Source organism: Phyllostomus hastatus, unplaced genomic scaffold (genome assembly GCF_019186645.2).
Source record: "Phyllostomus hastatus isolate PE091 unplaced genomic scaffold, TTU_PhHast_1.1 phas_scaffold_555, whole genome shotgun sequence".
Classification (NCBI taxonomy): domain Eukaryota; kingdom Metazoa; phylum Chordata; class Mammalia; order Chiroptera; family Phyllostomidae; genus Phyllostomus; species Phyllostomus hastatus.
The window spans coordinates 5711488-5731229 of record NW_025334036.1 but is presented as its reverse complement, the minus strand read 5'-3'; the positions used below and the strand labels follow the sequence as shown (position 1 = coordinate 5731229).

Genomic DNA, 19742 nt, shown 5'->3' with positions numbered 1-19742 from the left:
CAGTACATGTGCCCTTTGGCTCCATACCCCTTCTCACTGTCAAGATAAAAGCACAGACTTTTCCCAGAAGGGGCAGGGGATGAGGACTGCTGTCAGATGATAAAAGAAAAAGGCAGGCACATGAAACAAATGTTGGTATTTATTTATAAAGCAAACAAAATAGGCCCTACACCACCCACACACTAAGCTCCACTGACCTAGCAACCTACCAACTGGACACTAGCAACAGTAAACAAATCCTCCCCCAGACGAACAGCTGAAAAGGAAGCAAGATTTTTAAACTTCCGAAGGAAGGGGAGGGGAAGGAAGAGGAAAGGGTCTTTGGATGCCTCTTATCTTAGGTTCCAGGCTCATTCTAGAAGAGATCAGGCCCGGCGTGAAGCTCTATAAGGTACAATAGGTGTCAAGAATAAAGAGGCCTGGATTAATCCCATACTTCACATTCCAGGGGCAGCCCTTCCTTTCCCCTGTCATCATTGTTCGGGAAGGAAAGTTGTGATGATGCACCCAACTGAGTGTTCCACTGTCAGGTCTATGCAGGGGAACAGTTTGATGGGTCATGGGAATTACTGTGTTTTCCGGGTGGTTGAGCCCCGTCTTCTGGAAGAGTGAAGAAACGGAGCTATAGACCCGTTGAGGGATTTGCCTAAAGTTTCATGGGGATTGTGATAGGTCTGGTCAGGTAGCAGAATCTGCAAATAAAGAGCTTAGCTGGTGTTACAAGCAGCAGGCCATTAGTTGGCTTGAAGACTCAATAAATGGGCTAAATAACAGGAAGATAATAGTAAAGGGAAGATCGGAAGAAGAAAGGAATATTTGAAAAAGATAACAGTGATCTCTTTTTTCAGAATAGTGAACAGGTAATGTCTTTGTGGGCTGTAGACACATTGGAGAATAGTTTACAGATACTACTTGGAATCCTTGTTTAGTGGAAAAAGGAGTAAAAAATAAATTGTATATTGTTTTTTGCATGTCTGTGCATATGAGTTTTTTCAGTTTTTTCTTTGCTTAATCCCTTTACCTTTTTCACCCAGTCCCCCAACCCTTCTCCCTTCTGACAGCTGTCAGTCTGCTTTCTCTGTTGTCTATGAGTCTGTTTCTATTTCGTTTGTTAGTTTAATTTGTTCCATTAGCTTCCACACATAAGTGAAATCATATGGTGCTTGTCTTTCTCTGACGGGCTTATTTCACTCAGCATAATAGTCTCCAGGTCCATCCATGCTGTTGCAAAAGGTGAGATTTTGTACCATGGCTTTTTTATCCACTCATCTACTGATGGGCTCTTGGGCTACTTCCAGATCTTGGCTATTAGAAATAGCGCTGCAGTGAGCATAGGGGTGCAGTTTTTTTGAATTCGTGTTTCTAGTTTCTTCAGATATATTCCCAGGAGTGGAATCGCTGGGTCAAATGTTGGTTGTCTTAAGCCACTAAGTTTTGGGGGCAGTTTGCTATGTTAAGCAGTTGATAACTAACGTGTGTGTGTGTGTGTGTGTGTGTGTGTAGGGAGAGGGACCACACATGCCTGTAGCTGTTTTTACATCTGTCTCCACATGTTAGATCATTCACTGCGCATACATTCATCACTCCATAAAACGACACATAAAATGCCTATCATGGCCCTGTAACAGAAAAGCATTTTTCTTGCACATCACAGTTGCTGCAGCTCTCTGATGCTTTTCTGTATTAGAATAATGTTCTTTCCTGGCTCCAGAGTGTTCCTTGGGTACTGGCACTTTGTGGCTCATGATACTCCAGGGTGGGTGGCCGTGGCTCACACTGACTGAGGAGGTTTATATTGCTGATGATTCGTTAACTAAAATGACCATAAGAATGTGCTGAGAGAGAGAAAACTTGGGGTGCATTTTTCAGATTCTTCAGGTATAAATTTGTTTTCTGTGTCTCCAAGATCTGTAGTCCACTGAACACATCTCTAGGTCTCCCTCTGGAAAGACAAAAGTTTTCCCTTGCATTTTATCATTCTTCCTACGGAATGTGTTTCCTTAGCTGGAGTTGAAATAACCTGGCTAGGCCTCTTGCTTGGCTGTTAGGCTACACATTGCTCTCACAAAGAGAGTGTTATCGGCATGCCGATCTCTTAAATGAATTACCTGCCATTGCCTTAACAATACTTGTCTGATGGGTCAGCTCCAACATTCTGTAGACTGGTGGCTCTTTCCAGCCAGATCTGCAGACTGTGTTTAAATAAGGACACTTTATCACTAGTGCCAAAAGAAATAAGGAAATCAAGTGTTCCTCAATTTAGCTTTTGATGATTTTATAAACCAAGAACTTCAGTTTCCTTTTGTTGGACTTTTTAGTCTCCAGAAATTTGTTTGGAAGTTAATATGCTTTGCATTTGCAGGTAGCATTCCCTTATTTTTTCCTTGGCATTTTCACAGCAGATGAAGTTATACCGATCAGGGCCTGTCTACAGGATACTTATACAGTAACTGGTGTTTCTCAAGCATCTGAAAAATTGTAGGAAGCGGAGTTGGAGTTAACACTTCCATTTGGCCCTAGAGAAGTCTTACTATCCTAGGAAGACCAAAGTGTACTCTTGTACCTTTAATTCACTCAGTAAGTATTTGTGAAGCACCCGTTAAGCGAGTGGAAGATCTGTTCTTCAAGGAATAGATTCTTTCAGAGAATCTATCTGAGCCTCCGGCTCGGATGCAGGAGGTGTTAAATGACAGCACAAGCAATACATGTTCAAGAGCTAGGTGAGCTATAAGTGCACAGTTAGTGATGGTCCATAACAGAACGAGAAATAAGATATTGGTAGAAATGACTGGGAAGCCTGCAGGAAAGACGGAGCCTCTACTGGCCTGGATAGGCTGGCTGTGGAGACAGCAAAGAGCAGAGTGAAAGAAGTGAGTCCAGCCTTTGAGGTAAGGCAGGGCCGTGCGTTATCAGGGGTGGCGAGGGATCTGGCTTGACTGGAGAGGACAGTTCACCCTGGAGAATACTTGGAGATGAGATTATATAGAGATAGTTGCTCTGGTCATGACAGTAGTCACTAGCCACAGTGACTATTTAAATCACTTAAAATGAACTCAAATAAAAATCGAGTTTCTCTGTTGCAATGAGCTTCGTTGCCACACATGGCTAGTGGCTATGATTTTAGTGCAGATATAAACAATTTCCGTCATTGCAGAAAGTTCTGTTGGCCATCACTGATATAGGGAATATGGGGTGTTACACAGTAAAGCGGAGAGCAACTGGGGAACTGTTGACCACGCAAAATAATAAAGGGTGGCTTGCTGACGGAAGCATCCAAAGGACATTGATGGAGAGGCGCAGAGTAGAGGAAGAGCAGTGAGGGACTGCCAGGGGTGCAGGCCTGTTCCTGCACTGCTCTGGCGTGCCGAGTGGGGTGTGAGAGCGATGAAGCTGCCCCACAGGAAGAACACAGGGATGACCCCTGAGGATGCTAGTAGGGAGGCAGAGGGAGAAGGGTGTGGTGCCAGTAGGGGGGAGCATGTAGGAGAAGGAGCTGCCTGGGGAGCCTGAGGGAGAACAATTCCGTCTTTACAGCGACTTCAGAGGGGGTAGTGGGCATACAGTGAAGGGTAATCTGTAAAACACATTGCACAAGTGGTGGGTAGAAACTTAAAAACTGTCTTTAAAGAGACCCGTCTCCTTTATTTTGACACAGTGTGAATGCATGTAAACATCATATTGTGTGGCTTCCTCTTCTGTCTTCTGCATATTGTCTCACTTGTGTTCACAGCTCTTTCCCATGTTCCCTTCCCTCAGAAACAGGAGAGGAACTGCCACGTACTGAGTACCTTCCACGTAGGAGGGGACTTACATGCGTTAATCTCCTCATCCTTGTGTGGCCTGTATTGTACAGGAAGGAGCAGAGCAGCAGAGGTGAAGCAGCGATTGGGACTGCAAACCTCTGCTTTTTGTATCCAATCTCTACGAGAAGGCTGGTTTCACTATCAGTTCCTTGAGTTGATAGCACCCTCTCTTAACCTGGTAACTTGAAGCCTGATGCTTTTATCACATTTGCATTTAGCGGGTGTCTTCAGCATTGAATTCCACTTGCCATTCCTTCTCCAAACATAAAAATATAGATCCCATAAAAACTGTATGCTCACAGCAGTAATTGGTATGTGGGGTGACCCAACTTCCAACTAGATTGTTCTAGAAATGCTGGTTCCCAAAGTGTGGCTCCTAACCAGCAGCATGGGCATCACTAGGAACTTGTTAGAGTTGAAAAATTTCAGGCCCCATGCTGACCTCCTGAATGAGTGCCTGGGGTTGGGGCCCAACCACCCATTTTTTAATCATCCCTTCGTCTGATTCCTGAGGCACCCTAAAGGTGAAGCATGAACCAGATGGACAAAAGAGGTAGTTTTGAAAGTCCCTTTCTTATGCATTGAATTGGAGCAGTTTGGGTAGACATAGGACGTTCAGCATGGCTGACTATTAACCCTTCAGCTGTGGGTGACCGTGAAATATGTGGGAAATCATACACATTAGTAGGATGTTATTTCAAAAGAACAGATCCAGGACTTCTTTTGTAAGCCTAGACTTCTGAGTGAATTATTACTAGATTATTGATTAGAGACATAGCAAGATGTGTACAATTGAACACAGGACTGGTTATCTCTTTATTAGGAAGTAGTAATGATTTGCAATTGTCAGTTAAGGGAGCTAATGCTTCATGCTGTTTTTCACAATATTTTTTATGTCATTTAAGATTTCTCATGAGTTCTTCCTCCTGTTACCAGGAATAATTAAATCCTGACCGCTTTGTAGTTAGTTAGCGCAGGCCATGATGTAGATGGAGCTGATAAGAGCACTAGGGTTTTGGAGTGAGGTTGTAGGTAGGTCAGCTTTTGTAACGTGTTTTTGCACAGCATAAATAAAAATGACATTTTGAAGCCAGCAGTTGGGAGTTTAAAACTCTCTAGCTGTGGGCCCCATGGTGAGTGAATGGGCGCTTCGGGTAAACCTGACCCAGCTCTGCGTGCGATGTGTGCCAGCAGCCTTCAGTCATGTGAAACAGGTTCCCCATCTCTTCTCTCTGATACACCATAACCTCTCTCCAACACACACACACACGCACGCGCGTGCGAGAGAGAGAGAACCGTTAGTCTTACAGGATTCATTTTCTGTCGCTTGTCTCTGTGGAGCCGGTCCTGAACCTTGACCCCCTGTGGAGTCTCTCACTCCTCCCTCCACACCCCAAGTACTCCCCACAGCCTTCTCTGTGGCACCTCACACTCCACATGAGCTGGCTTTTGTGTGCATGCCTTTTCCCATTTACTCTACAGTGTGTGTCTTGAGGGTAGAGACTGTATATTTGAATTGTTTTAATTGCTTTCTTTTAAATTTCACCTGTCATAGCATGTCACACATAACACAGGTGCTCAGTGTGTTCGGTTAATTAGAATTAAAGCTGCTGTTGAGGGAAGGCCTTTGCCCCATGCGTGGATGGTTATAAATCAATGTCTGGCCAAAGATGAGCGCTTTTGGGTAAGATTTATACCCCCAAGGGAAGGCCACTGTAAATCATGAGTCAAGAGAGGAAGCCACACAGGGGCTTTGTGACCTGGAACCAGTGACAGAAGTGTTGCTTTGCTTTGACCCCTGAGATGGGGACTTGAGGAAAACTTGGGACTGATACTTGGTAAAAAAAACTGAATTTCAACCCAAATCATATAATACTTCTGCCTTGTGTATGGTCTGTATACTTAGAACTTTCCGTGTTTGCTTCTTTCTCTGTTAACCTCATTTTATTGTTCTATGAATTAGTAGGAATTGTTTTCTTATTTTAGATAGGGAAACTGAGACAGCAAGATTTATAGAGTTCTAGTCTGTTCATTATGAGACTAAAGATTTTCATTGCCCTCTTTGGAATTTGCTGTCATTTGAGATGAGGCTGTTCAGTAGATTCATAAATTCAGCTGCTGAATCTGTAATTCAGAAATCCATACTAGCTCCATCCAAATAAAACATGAGGAATATCTGTAAAAATCACATTTTTTGAAAGGTACACTAATTTATTGATTAATGGTGGGCTAGTGTTGCACATCTTTAGTACTTTTTGTCATTCCTACACATTTCTTCTCCAGAGATTCTGATGGTTTCCTTTTATGTGGGGAGTATAAGGTCCCTGTCCTCGGTACAGATAACATCATCTGTACTTTCAGAGTCATGCGTGTTTGTTTACTCTTTTTTAAAGTAAGAAAGAGCTCGTGGCCCTTGTGAATCCTCGGAGTCCTTCACAAAGCTCTGTGTTTGGATTAAGTGCTGACCCTGTGTGATATACGGAGCATCTGGCAGCCGGGGTGGAATTCTCAGCTGTCTCCCTTTGTTATGTCCACAGAAGGAAATGTGAGTTTTATCATACTACTCAGGCAATGTTACATTCCTTTTTAGGTCCATGGGATGGACCCACCGATCTGATGGTGGGCTTGTTCGCTACCGTTCCTGTCGTCATCTCGCACTGGTTACAGGCTGGGGGTGGTCTTACCCTACCCTCTGAATATGAGTCCCCTCTCGGTCACCTTGAGCATCTCCAGATTCTGCTTTAACTATTCAGTTTGGCTGACGTTGTCTAGCGCGTGTGGGGAAGGGATCGTGGCAGTGTGATGTTAAGAAGCTGTTGCTGTGGTGTCTCTCCTGCCAGGAGCTTCCTCCACAGATCCCCATTTTTGCAGATCTCTTCGAAATGGGCTGTTTTATCCTTGACACAGGGTATGATTATACGTTGTTCAGATTTTAGTAAGTCTGAGAATTAAAAGTGGATTTTCTCCTTCTCCTTGAGCCAAAAATGGGCTGAAAATGTGCATTTCCTAGTCAGTTCCCCGGGGGCAGGATGTGATGCTGCTGGCTGGGGACAACACGGTGAGACCCCGTGTGGAGCAGAGGCCGGGGCTCAGGAGTCCAGTGGACGTGGGGTCACCTTCCTGCGCCAGCACCGAGCCAGCTGTGGGAGCCTGAGACCCTCCGTCGGTAAAATGCAAAGGAATAATACCTGTATTAGAGGGTTTTTTGTGAGGATTATCTATAATATGAAAACAACCACATCTAGCATTTATTGAGTACTCACTAAGCACAGGCACTCTGAGCAGAGCCTCTCATGTGTCCTCCTCCACTCCTCAGCAGCTGGGTCCTGCCGCGTGCTCGGCGCCCCGTGTCCCTGCCCTTCCCTGCCCTGGTGTGAGAAGGCGGGGAAGTGAGCAATGCACTGCGGATGAGACTTTCATAAAGTTCATTTCTTTTTTTTTTTAAAGGACACTTTAAAAGGAAAACTTTAAAAACACTGGATATTGATGTGAAAAGATTTTATCAGCAGTGCTGGATAGAAAAAATTTTACTATGCTCTGAAATGATAGACTAGTTCTTCTCGCTACCCCTAGGGTTTTTAAGTACTGTGGATTGTTTAATGCCAGCATGGCTGTTTGTTATCAGTTAGAGAGATTAGCCAGCTGTAAGAAAGCTGTATAATTTACCTTAAAAACGAATCCGTTTTTAACTCTTTTTCCTCTCCCTTGTGACTACTTTTCAGAGTTTCACAGAGCCAGTCTTGCTGTCTTGTGAAAATTCTTCATGCATATTTAAGTGAAACCAAAAAATAGTAAGATTTGTTACTTTATTCAGCTTTGTGTGAGAAATAACATGTTTTACTCTTAAGACACTTTGAGGAAAGTAAAGACATGGAAAATCTGAAATGTGGGATATTTTAATTTACCTGGGAGTGGATGGGAATATTTATTTTGTGCCTGTTGTTTGCTAGATACTTGACCTATCTTATTAAAACACTAGTACTTATATGTGGTTGTTCAGGGATTCAGTGGTACCCCCCCCCCAGGGTTACCCTCAATCGGGGGGCCAGGTGTCCACTCAGGAAGGGAAGGCATTGTCTCGTTTCATGCTTTCCTGTCCTGCTGTCACCATTAGTCGGGTGACAGGGGGATGTGACAGGTAAAGGGAGCAGCGTGGCCATGGCCAAGCAGTGAGACTAGTAGTAAGAGTGAGGCTTAAACACCGTGGTGTGTTCCCGAACCATCAGTGCTGTGGTGTACCTTAGTGAGCAGTGAGGGAGTGAGGAGGCTCCTTGAGGGAGAGGAGGCTGGAGAGGGAAGCAAGGGCTCCGCTGTGGAGGGCCGTTTCTGCTGCGGATTGCAGGGACATGCTCAGGAGTTAGGATGGTGTCCTGTCGTCCATCCCAGAAGTTCAGGGGAATAACTCACACTGTATTTTAGAGAGCCTTCTGTCGCTTCCTAGTATGTGGGGGGCTAACCTAGAAGCCTGGGGAGCCAGTTTCAGGAGTGATGTTGAAAGGAAAGCCAAGGGAGCTGACCGAGGAAGCTAGGTGAGTAGGTGCAAGGTGAGTGAGAACAGAACCCCATTTTGACCAGCTGCTGTTCTCTGGGAGGGGAGGGAGGTAAGAGATTGATGTATTTAATCACTTCTAATCCTTCCATTAAATTCTTACCAAGAATTAATAAAAATTGTCTGGCCAGAGTGGCTCGGTTGGTTGGGTATCCGCCCACAAACCAAAAAGTCACCAGTTTGATTCCTGGTCAGGGCACATGCCTGGGTTATGGGTTTGGTCCCCAGTCGGGGCACATTTGTAAGGCAGCCAATCCATATTTCTCTCTCATATCATTATTTCTGTCTATTTCTCCCTCTTTTATGATCTCTTTAAAATCAAAAATAAAAGTTTAAAAAAGTAAAAATTAAAAAAAATAAAAATTGTATACTCTCCACATTTTAACCAAATATCTAGTCCAGATGGCAAAGGGGAGACTGTCTCTTTAAGTGTTGACCTAATTATTCTAGCAGTTCCAGACAGTTGTGAAACATTTGTGGGAGGGAGTGGCTGGGTTTTTTTTGTTGTTTTTTAAGTCACCAGCCAACACCCTCCAACCAATTTAGTTTGCATAACAAGAATAGACTGAGCCACACGGTTGTACACTGAAACAAAAAGCTTAGACTCTTACGATTTTTAAAAACTCTCTTTTTTTAAAGGAACTTTTCCTTTAAGGACACCATAAATTAAATGATTTCCAAACTTTTTGTAATTTGATTCCTTTTCCAGCTGAAGTTTCAAGATTCTTCCCCATTAGGGAGAATGGTCTCTAAAACTACACAAAACTCATTAGATTTTTGAGCGCCATCTGCTGGTTTTATTTTAATGGACCAAATAGGTGGTGCTTGGAAATCTTTAAGAATTTGCATATATCTTAATATTACAGAAGTATGAAGCTTGAAGGCAGTATAAATTTTGATTGTTGTTAGTGATAGTGTTCAAAATAATCATTTTGTAGTAGCATTGGGAAAGATGATGCTTTGGGCTGGCTTATAGACAGGAGATTACAAATGAAGAAAGCATGTTATAGGGATGTCATGGTCCCTTGTCTTTGGCAGAAGATTAACCTGATTGAAATAAAAGGTAACTTTACGGCTGGTGTAGCTCAGTGGTTTGAGCTCGGGCTGCAAACCGAAGTGTTGCAGGTTCGATTCCCAGTCAGGGTACATGCCTGGGTTGCAGGCCATGACCCCCAGCAACCGCACAATGATGTTTCTCTCTCTCTTTCTCCCTCCCTTCCCTCTCTAAAAATAAATAAATAAAATCTTTAAAAAAAAGGTAACTTTACATACTACGTATTTTCTAACATTGAAAGCAACTGGTCTGTGTATATGGAATGAATTTAGTTTATGCCGAGGACCGAGAAATTTCTTAGTGGATTTCTGTTCATGTTAACTGAGCTACTACTTTGTGGCATCTTTTAAAGAAAGCTTTATGAAAAGGACTTTGCTGGATGGTCTGGAGAGTTGGTTTTATTCTGAGGGGAGTGAAGAGTATCTGAATATTTTTCCACTTAAGGGAGAGACCACCTCATCTCAAACAACCTGCCACGCCTACTTCAGACACACTTGAGCCCTTTACCCTGTCTTATTCTGTGTAACAGAACTTTTCCCGTGGTGCTACTTTTTATAATTTGATTGTCTTACCTGGTAAAAGATAGGCTGTATGAAGGCCAGGAGCCTTGCCTCTTACATATTTATTACCTCATTCTTAACAGTGCTTGACACATGTTTGATGATCAATAAATATTGTATTAAAAATTCCATTTTGCCAATCAAATGAGTTATTGGTGGTTATTGTCAGGTCCATAGCTATTAAGTGACTGATTCTGTTCTTTCTTCTGAGCCCATGTTTTTTTCTACATCACTATGCTGTGTGGTGGCAAATACTCCATCAGCGAGTGGCGTGCTGCATTTAAGAAACAGTGGGTGCTGAATAACAGTGAATGCCTGTGTATGTGGGGTGTGCACGCATGCACAGCCACTCTTACACACTTTGTAATGGTGTTAATTGCCCAGAAAAAAAAAACAAGATACTCTGAGAACCATACAAGCTACTTCATACAAGAAGGGATATTAAAAGCAAACAAACAAACAAAAGAACTGAGCAGCCTTGTCCAGTGATTTGGGGCTTTGGATTTATTTTTTTCTCTTCTGTTAGGCCTTCCATTTTCTAGCCTAATGGCAACAACATCATATATTTATGTCAGCTCTTATCTTAAAAGTGCTTAAGGATACTGTTTTGCTGCAACCGTGCCTTATAAATTTGCCTTTTATTTTTCTAGAACACTCCAGCAGATTAGGCAGCGCAGATGTAACTCGAGTGTCTTCTGCTAATTAAAATTGTGATCTTCTCCTTTTGGGTTGAATTCCAATGTAAAGAAGGCCAAGAAATGGCCCTTCTGGGTGCTCACAAGGATAGAAAGGCAAGGAGATTGATACTTCTTTGAGGTTTGTTAGTATTATATGGTATTTTATTAGTTCCATTATATCCAGAGTTTAAAACCATTCAGATCGGACAGCTGTTTCCTCAATGATCTTGGGTTGAGTTTGCAGCCTCTCCTCTCTTCCCAAATGCCATCCCTGTCTATACTCACTGTGACTGTAATCTGTTTCAAACAAAATTTGAAATCAGGTGGGAGAGAATTCTTGTTCCTCTGGCGCCTTCCAATGGCCTGTCTTTGAGATGACGCTGTGTTAAGCCTCCTCCCCTGACGTTTGCTCAGCATAGCGTCCAGTGCCTCCTCTCATTCCTACAGTACTTGATCTTGGCCTTTTATACAGCTGCCATTATTGCTTCGTGGGTGTCTTTCTCCCTTGAAAGACTGTGAGCCTCAAGAGGGCAAGGACTGTCTTACCGCTCAACCTCAGTATCAACCATAGTACCCCACTCAAGTTTACTCAGCCAGTGATTAGTCGAGTGAAGGGAATGACAAGCAAGACAAACTTAGTATTTTGCTTATAGGTAGCATTTTAAGGTTTCTGCTTTAAAAAGGATGAAGTGTTTTTGTTTCAACTTCACAAACATTAATTGAGCACTTGCATGTATCAGGCCCTTTGAAGAGATGCTGAGAGCACTGAACGAGGTTCGGTCTCTCCCCCAGCTTCCCTGTAAAGGCCGAGCTTTCAGAATGTGTGTTCCTCCCCAAGGGGATCTGTCCTGAGCTTTGAGCACATTGGGTGTGGCCGTTTCTCCCACAGAAGCTCTCTTGGTCCAGCCCTTCAAGGCCGAGTTTGAGCATCCATCTCCTGTGCACCTAGAGATGCTGGTGTTGATGCCAATTGTAGCGCGTATCTCTGGGCACACTGTTAAGGTGCATGTTGGTCCAGGCTCCCGGAGGGCTGGCAGCTGGAAGTACTTCTAGTACCTGGTTGGTGGCAGAGATAAACTATATCAAACAAAAGGCACTGCATGCTTGCTTAGCATGAATGGATGAACAATTTAAAGTTATGGTAATGGTAACAGAATAGAAAGGGAGGTAACAAATGCAGTAATTAACCTGCTTGATGGACTGGAATAAAAATTTTATACTTCCAGTAAAAAATAATGAAGTAATAGAGTAAATAATACTAACTGAAAATGTTTAAAGCAATAAAATATTTTATTTATTTATTTATTTATTTATTTATTTATTTATTTATTTATTTATTTAAACATCAGTGTGTGGTTGCCCTCTTGTGTGCCCCCCACTGGGGACCTGGCCCGCAATCCAGGCACGGGCCCTGACTGGCAACCCTTTGGTTCGTAGGCCAGCACTCATTCCACTGAGCCATACCAGCGAGGACTAAAGTAATAAAATACTTTAAATATTTTAAGTCTCATTGACTTATCAACATTAATGTTTAATATATTATTCTTACTTGCAAATACACTTGGTACCAATAAGTCATTTGAAAGATCTTTAACTTTCATTAATCCAGTCTAGCTTTCTACCTAATTAGTTCAGATTAACAATTATACTTTGCTTAGATTATACTTTCCCGTAAGGCTTTTTTAGTTACTGAGGGTATTAAAAAGATGGTTGAAATAAGGAGAAATCTGAAATGTTTTAGACGGTGGGAAAGTAACTGGATCGTGAATCTAGGATGTGATACTTATTTTAGTTTAGCAAATGAACTCTGTGCAAGACTCAGAATGAGAGGGTAAATATTAATTTTTTGGTGACAGAAGGCTCAACAGTGGCTGCCAGTCTTTAACAGAAATATGGTCAGTCTCATAATCCGGGGGTTGAGGCACTGGGATAGATAAATGGTATGTTGTGAAAAGACCTCCATAAAGGCCAGAGAAAAATGAAATGGTTCTTGAGTTTGCTGCTTTTCTGTCTTCAGACCTCTCCTCCATTGCCTCCTAAAAATCAATCCTCTCAGTGCTGCAAGTCCTTTAACCCTTGCCCCACTGGTGCCGCTGGTCCTCCGTTCTCTGATTTTTCCTCTCCCTTGGCTGGCATTTCTTTGTTGGTCTGCTTCTCCAGATCAGTCTCTACCTCCTGCCCTGGCCTGTGGGAATCCCACGGTCTAGTCCTTGGCTCGCTGTTGCCACGGAGAACCCACCTGCTCTCAAGGCTTCGTAACTTACTGCGTGCAGCCTGACTGTCACATTGGCCTCACCAGCCCAGACCTTTTCTGACAGCCTGTCCTGCTGCTAACTGCCGTATTGTAGATACGTACTGTCTACAATTTTCCATCCTGCTGGTCTAGGAAAAGTGACATTTAAAGCCTACTGTCCTCTTTCTCACAACTCATTCCCCATCCACTTCCCTTAGTGGGAAGCCACCTGCTCTGTTAATGTTGCCTCATGTTTACTCCTGTTCTTTGTCCAGTCCCCACCCGCTCACTTACCACACCTCATCAAATGATTTTCAGCCGAATGCCGTTCTCACAGTTATTTCTTTTTAAACCACCTTGCTACCATAGCAGTTTAAGTTTTGTTACCTTACACCATGTCTTTGTGATATTTTCCCCAAATGGTTTCCTTGTCTCTTTCTCTTTCTCCTTTTTAGGGTGCTGCTGTGAGATCAACCTTTCCAGAATATTTGCTGCTTTTAACATGTCATGCTCCACCCCTCTCCCCACAATTTTCTCCCAATATTATACCACACAAAGCTGTACTTTTTTTTCTTGCCTACTTGGGTTCAAATGTGAATCATTATTTTTTTAAAATTTGGGAAACGCAGGAAGGCATGGAGTATGTTAAAATTGGACTCAGCCACCATCTAGGAATAATGCTATTAAAGTGTTGTTGTCTCCTTTACTTTTTTCTTTTTTTCCAAATGTGTGTTTTGAGCAGTTGCTACTCATTCTAGACAAAGGGGCTATTTCAGTGAATACAACATGCTCTCATGGGGCTTACATTCTGATAACTGTTTGTTTGTTTGTTTATTGAGATATAATTGACATATAGCATTGTATTTGTTTTAGGTATACAGCATAATAATGATTTGATACACACACACACACACACACACACACACATATACATACAGTGAAATGGTCACCACAGTAAGTTTAGTTAACAGGTCCATCACACGTACAATTACAACTTTTTTTTTATTGTGATGAGATCTTTTAAGATCTCTCTCAGCAACTTTCAGGTGTGCAATACAGTGTTCTTTCTTAACCAGTTAAATCTGCAGTCACTGAGCTGCACTGTTGCATCTATTACACATTACATCTACGAGAACTCACATTTATTGAGCATTTATTATATGCCCTGCACTGCCATCGGTACTTTACTTTTATCAATCACGTAATTCTTAAATAACCCAATAAGGTGAGTATGATTGTTGTCGTCTTCTAGGGCACAGAGAATCTAACATAGCCCAGGTTAAACAGCTCCAAGGTGATGTACCACACTGTGACGCAGGCATAGCCCCTCCTGTTAACCACTGCTGTACCCAGTTGGAGAGTTAGAGAACAGACTGACTTAAGGTGGCGATAGCATTGAGCATCTGTGAGCAGAACTGTGGCAGCATTGTTTTCCGTAACTTGAGCTGCTTTGTACCTGCCTGGGGTTTGCTCTTCTGTCCAGCAGCAAGCTCGCGCTTTTATGCCTCATAAGCAGGGGCCCCTGCCGATTGGGCCTGCCGTGGCAAACCCCACCGTCTGCTGACCTGCTCTGATGGAGTGATGGAGATAAAAGGGTAGGGAGGCTCTTATTTGTAATATTTGCCGATTTCAGTGATATAAAGGCCCCCCTGGCGGCTGACTTCAGGCTGCCGATGCCACGTCACTGAAGGCAGAGACGCGTGCTGGTACAAGACGTGCAGCAGCGCGCCGTTGTAACAGAATGCCTGCCGTGCAGATGCGCCGGCTGTGCCAGAGTAATGAAGAAGTGACGAGTTCAGAGTATTTATTACTTCTGTGTTCAACAGTCTAATCGTAAGCTTATGAAATTTAATTTTAAATGACGGCCTCATTTACCAACTGGCTTTCAGAATCCCTGAAGACAGGAAGATCAACTCTCAGCACCCTGTGCGGGCCGGGTCCAGCATCCCACTGCGATTATGCTGCCGCTCCTGGGGGGTCCACCCTCAGCACCTGAGGGCTGGCACTGTCTTGCCACCTGAGACATCAGTGCTGCCCCTTCTGTCAGCATTCATTCCTCTCACGAAACCTCCTGTCTCGTTTCCCTCATCTCCATCTAACATCCTGTGTCCCAGGCATTCTCTCTTCCGCCCACCGCCGCACCGTGCGTGGCTCACTTTCTCCCATCCCTCGGATGCCTGTCTCTTCACATTTTATTTATCCCTCACTGAGTACCGTCCCCAGCCAAGGGAAGGCCTCAGACATAACTAGCATCGTGGGGCATGGAAAGTCTGCCAGCTGGAAGTTGGGCCTCCTGGCAAGAAGAAATGCTCAATCTAAGAAGGGAAGATCTATTCCTAGAATTTTTAGGTTAGATATGTAAGTGGAAAAAAATTTCTTTTTACTTACATATCTTGTTATACTTAACAAGTATATATAAAGGTGATGATAGTATTACTAATACAGTATATATTGTGTCATATAAATAAGTTAAAATGGGAAAACTGATACCCTGGTTACATTTAAAACTCTGTACTGGCAAATAAGTAATTGATTGGTGGCATTTAGGACTACAGTGCTCCATTTTTGGGATCACCTGTACTTATAAGACGGGGCCTAATATAGATTTTCTTTTCTGTTTGTTTTGTGTCACCCGTCAGCAAAACTAATCAAGACCCTGACAGAATTGCCAGGTTCAAGGATACGTTCCTCATTAGTGAGAAAACATGGAACGTCTTTGTAAGGACGGCACGCTGTTTCCTGAGGTTAGGCTATTGGAGAAATAGAGATGTAGATGCGTTCTCTGCTGGGGTTGGGACAAACTAAAGTTTAAATCAAGAACGTCTCGAAAATTGCCCTTGTTAATAAGTTTAGCTGTTGTGGTTAGAAACACGACAGACTTTTTAATTGGGCAGTCAGATTGATTTACCTGTGTATTGTGTTGGGCTGGTCCCTCCCTTGGGCAGCAGAATCATTTACCAAGGATATCCCCCAAGGAGGGTGTCATCAGTGCACCTGCCTCAGCAAAACTGTTACTTAGCTCTGTTTTTCATCTTTATTTTTTAATCACCACTCTTCTTGCTTAATCTTTCAGGGCCAACTCAAGTAATACTTGGTGCCTGGCACTTGTGCAGTAAAATCAGAGTCCTGCGGGGGAAATGCAGGGGAATAATTTTTGTTGTTTGCTCTTAGTGACTTTACTGGAATGCAGAGAATACTCTGGGGAAAAGAGGTACTTTGATTCCAAGTGCCTCTGGAATCTAAATCTCAAGTGACTTTAAAGTGATTGGGCCTTCTGTGTTCCATTCTGTGGTACTGCATATTTTGGGTAGTTTGACTTAATGTTTAAAAAGAAAGAAACTATTGAACAGAGCTATGAAAGCAATTTGAAACTTACTTTTGTCTTGGGAATGAAAAAAGAGGTTGATGTTGAGAACTTTGTTAAAAGGATTTCACTTGCCTATTAGCCATTTCCCCTACCCACAATTAAAAGAAGGCCCCAGAGAGGAAATCCTTGATCTAAAAAAGAAAGCTCTATTCTTAGAATTCCAGGTTAGATACCTGAGTGAAAAAAAAAAAAAGCTTTTTTCTGTAAAAGTCCACAGTGTATATAATTTACGTTTGAGGACGCACAATCTCTGTGGCAACCACTCACCTGTGCTCTGTCTTGCCCATTCTAACCATAGACACTGAGAGCAAATGGGTGTGACTCTGGTTTTCAATAAAACTTTATTTATTCACACTGAAATCTGAATGTCGTATAATATTCACACATTGAAAATATTTGGGTTTTTCCCCCCCAAACATCCAAAATGTGAAATCCTTTCCTCGCTATGAGCCATAGGAAAACAAGCAGAGGGCTGGATTTGGCCCATAGGCCATAGTCGGTCAGCCTGTCTGTGCTCCAGAGGATGACGCCTTAGAACTGTGACGACACCTTTTTGTCAGGTCGTAATGGTATTTCAGTACCTCGAGAAATTGGCTCTTCTGCTGTGCTGCAGACTTGTAACTGGTCGTGGTTTATCATGCCACAGGATAGTAAAAATTTTTACCAGCCTAAGTTTTTCAAAAATGTTTCCAAGAAAGGGACTTCCACACAAATCTAAAGTATGACCGTAATGACCGGATTCTGTGCTCTTCCTTGTGTGAGGGTGCTTTGGAGCTTTCCAGTTCAGCGTGTGTAGTACGTTATAGCCTCTGTGCCGTTCAGCCTGACTTCTTCCATGCTGCATTCAGCGGGCGTAAGTGCCTACCGGGTACAGGGCTTTGCCAGGTATTTTGACCTCTGTTTCCACAATCAGCCTGTTGGAGTATTTCTGTTATTGGACTTGATCCTGGGTTTGACTGGAAGATGTTCTCTTTTCAGCATTCAATAAACACTGCCTGCTGCTGATTATGTATCCAGGCTGAGTAAGCGGTGGCCACAGGGTGGCATGGTTCTCTTACTGGCCTAGCTTCCTTGTTGTTAAAATGGACAGGGAAAGGCACACTGTAAGTAATGAGAATTCTCTCCCGACTTACTGCTAAAATGGCATGGCTTTCTCTAAATTGGTTTCTCCATCGTGCTTTATTAAGATTTACACAATACTGAACTTCATTACTTTAAAATGTTTTGTTTATGGGTATAACAAGAATTACATGATGTTTATGATTGGGAGAATGGTAGTTAGGACTGTATTTCATAGAATATGTTCAGTTAAAAAATTAACATAGAAAACTGCTAAAAGAATATTTCCAAATACTTGCAGAGCTGTGGGCAAAGTTACTGGCCCAACATTTTTGCTGGATTCTGAGGGTTTAGTGGCAGGGAGGATAAAGGGGAGTAGGGATTCCAGATGGTCAGGAAACACAAATTGTGAGAAGAGCGTCCCTCCCATCCTGAGAGATTAAGAATATTATCATAAAGCTGTGCATGGTCCAAGAGTTTTCACGTACATGGTGGACAAAAATAGGTTTACGGTTGTTCCTGTGGAAACGAATACAATAATCAATAATTATAATACACGAGGACTCTGTGTTTTGTGTACTCAGGACTGTAGATCTCCTTTCCCCCACCCAGTGTCAGCTGTAAGGAGAGAGGGGATCACCTGCATGTATGTGCCCCAGCCTGTGCTCTTTGCCCTGCACCATTGCCAGGCCAGCTCTGTTAGAGGTACTCCCCTCCCCTTGCTGGAGAAGGGGTGGATTAGCATGGCTTTCTAGGGTGTAGAATCTAGAGAATTATTGCTGCAGCTGGAAGACAGAGGTTAACAAATTCTGAATCTAGGCTGTCATGAGTCATAAGTGTACTTCCCCTATCCTCTGACTTTTTATTGGGGTTTCCTTGAGTTCTCCCTTTTCCCCCCTTCATCAGGTAAATATACCATCTGTTATCTTGTTAGTTTGCTTGTTTATCTAACCACCTGCAATAAAATGTAAGCTTAAAGAGGACAGAAATCTTATTTGGGGGGTCGTTTTGTATTCTCAGTGCCTAGAATACTTCCTGGTATGTGAGTGCTCAGTCAGTGTTTATAGTTGTATAAACCTCCTAGAATGTGGCACAGTTAAATGGTACATTTGCTTTTCCCTTGAAGTGGATGTTTAGTAAAGGCAGCCTTGCCGAGAGGAACCTGACTAACGCAGCCTTGCTCCATCTTTCCCTCCCCAGGGCGATTGTGTTGTCACTGTACTGCTCGCTGAAGAGGACAAAGTTGAGGATGATGTAGTGTTTTACTTGGTGTTCTCGGGTTCTACCCTCCATCACTGTACCAGTACTCGGAAGGTCAGTTCTGATACGCTGGAGACCATTACTCCTGGTGAGTATGCGAGCGGAACCTTTACAAACCTTTATCAGTTACTGAACATTTTCTTTTGTGTTCATTAGTGTGGGGGGGATGGGAAGACTGAATCAAGGTGAAAGAACTGTGGTCACATCTTTATTTTTAAATACATTTTAAAATTAAGTACTGTAGCTTGTTCATACTGTTGCTTGTTCCACAAAAACCTGAACCCAACTAGATATAGAGGAAATACAGTGGTGTCATAAGTTATTAAAAGATCCAGTCAGGCTCAACAAAAATATTAACGTGGACACTTGGGGAAGACCGCAGCGCGAGCAGAAGACGAGCTCTCTCCTGTGGTTGCTGTGGTGGGGCTGCGTGTCCGGTTCTGCACACCAGGGCGGCGGCGGCAGGGGGAGGGCGGCCGATGGCCCGTCCCTCGGCATCTGTGAGGGGAAGACTAACAGTCTCCATAAAAGCTGAACTTTCCGTAAATTAACAAGTTACAGTTCATGGTGGAACCAGTACTTACTCCCTGTTGCAGTGTAAGTTTAACAGTTAGAAGGAAAACTGTTCCTTGTTAAATTTTTTTACAGTGTCATTAAATTATTGCTGTACACAGAAATGGCTGATAAGGTAATGGCTGTCTCTTGACCTCTGCATCTGAAGTGCACTGATTCGTGTTTGGAGAGGAGCTTCTTTCCTTAGTCGAGCTTGCTTCACAGTTGACAGATTTTTGTCAGAGTACAAGAGAGGCCCGTTTAGGGGGAACCCCTAAAAAGTGTTGACAGTTGAACTGTTTTTCTTTAGAGGATGAAATGGATTTAATTTTTATTGCAACATTTCTTTACTAGTGTTTTTTTATAATACTGGTTCCACTTTATTAAAATAGATGATGTAAAAAATTATTCAATATCTGGGCTCACCAGTATTGGATCAGATTGTCAGTTTTTCTCTCTGTGCCGTTTTATATAAATTAACTTCATATCTGATACCTGCCAAATTCTGGAAATTATGCCACATTCAAGAACTGGGATTATGACAGTTGAAATCTGTCTTTATCCTTCTGCTTTTTCAAAATACAGGATTCAGAGATTCTTGGCAATTCTGTGACTATCCTGCCTCAGA

General features: G+C 42.8%; 1 protein-coding gene across 11 annotated transcripts in view; it reads left to right on the top strand.

Moving 5' to 3' along the window:
* AKAP13 (A-kinase anchoring protein 13) overlaps positions 1 to 19742 on the top strand; it is a 226593-nt gene that overhangs the window by 62330 nt on the left and 144521 nt on the right. For all 11 annotated transcript variants that reach the window (XM_045824926.1, XM_045824935.1, XM_045824932.1 and 8 more), the window contains exon 3: positions 18503 to 18650. In XM_045824926.1, the coding sequence (XP_045680882.1) occupies positions 18503 to 18650 (148 nt within the window). The remainder of the gene's footprint in view (positions 1 to 18502; positions 18651 to 19742) is intronic.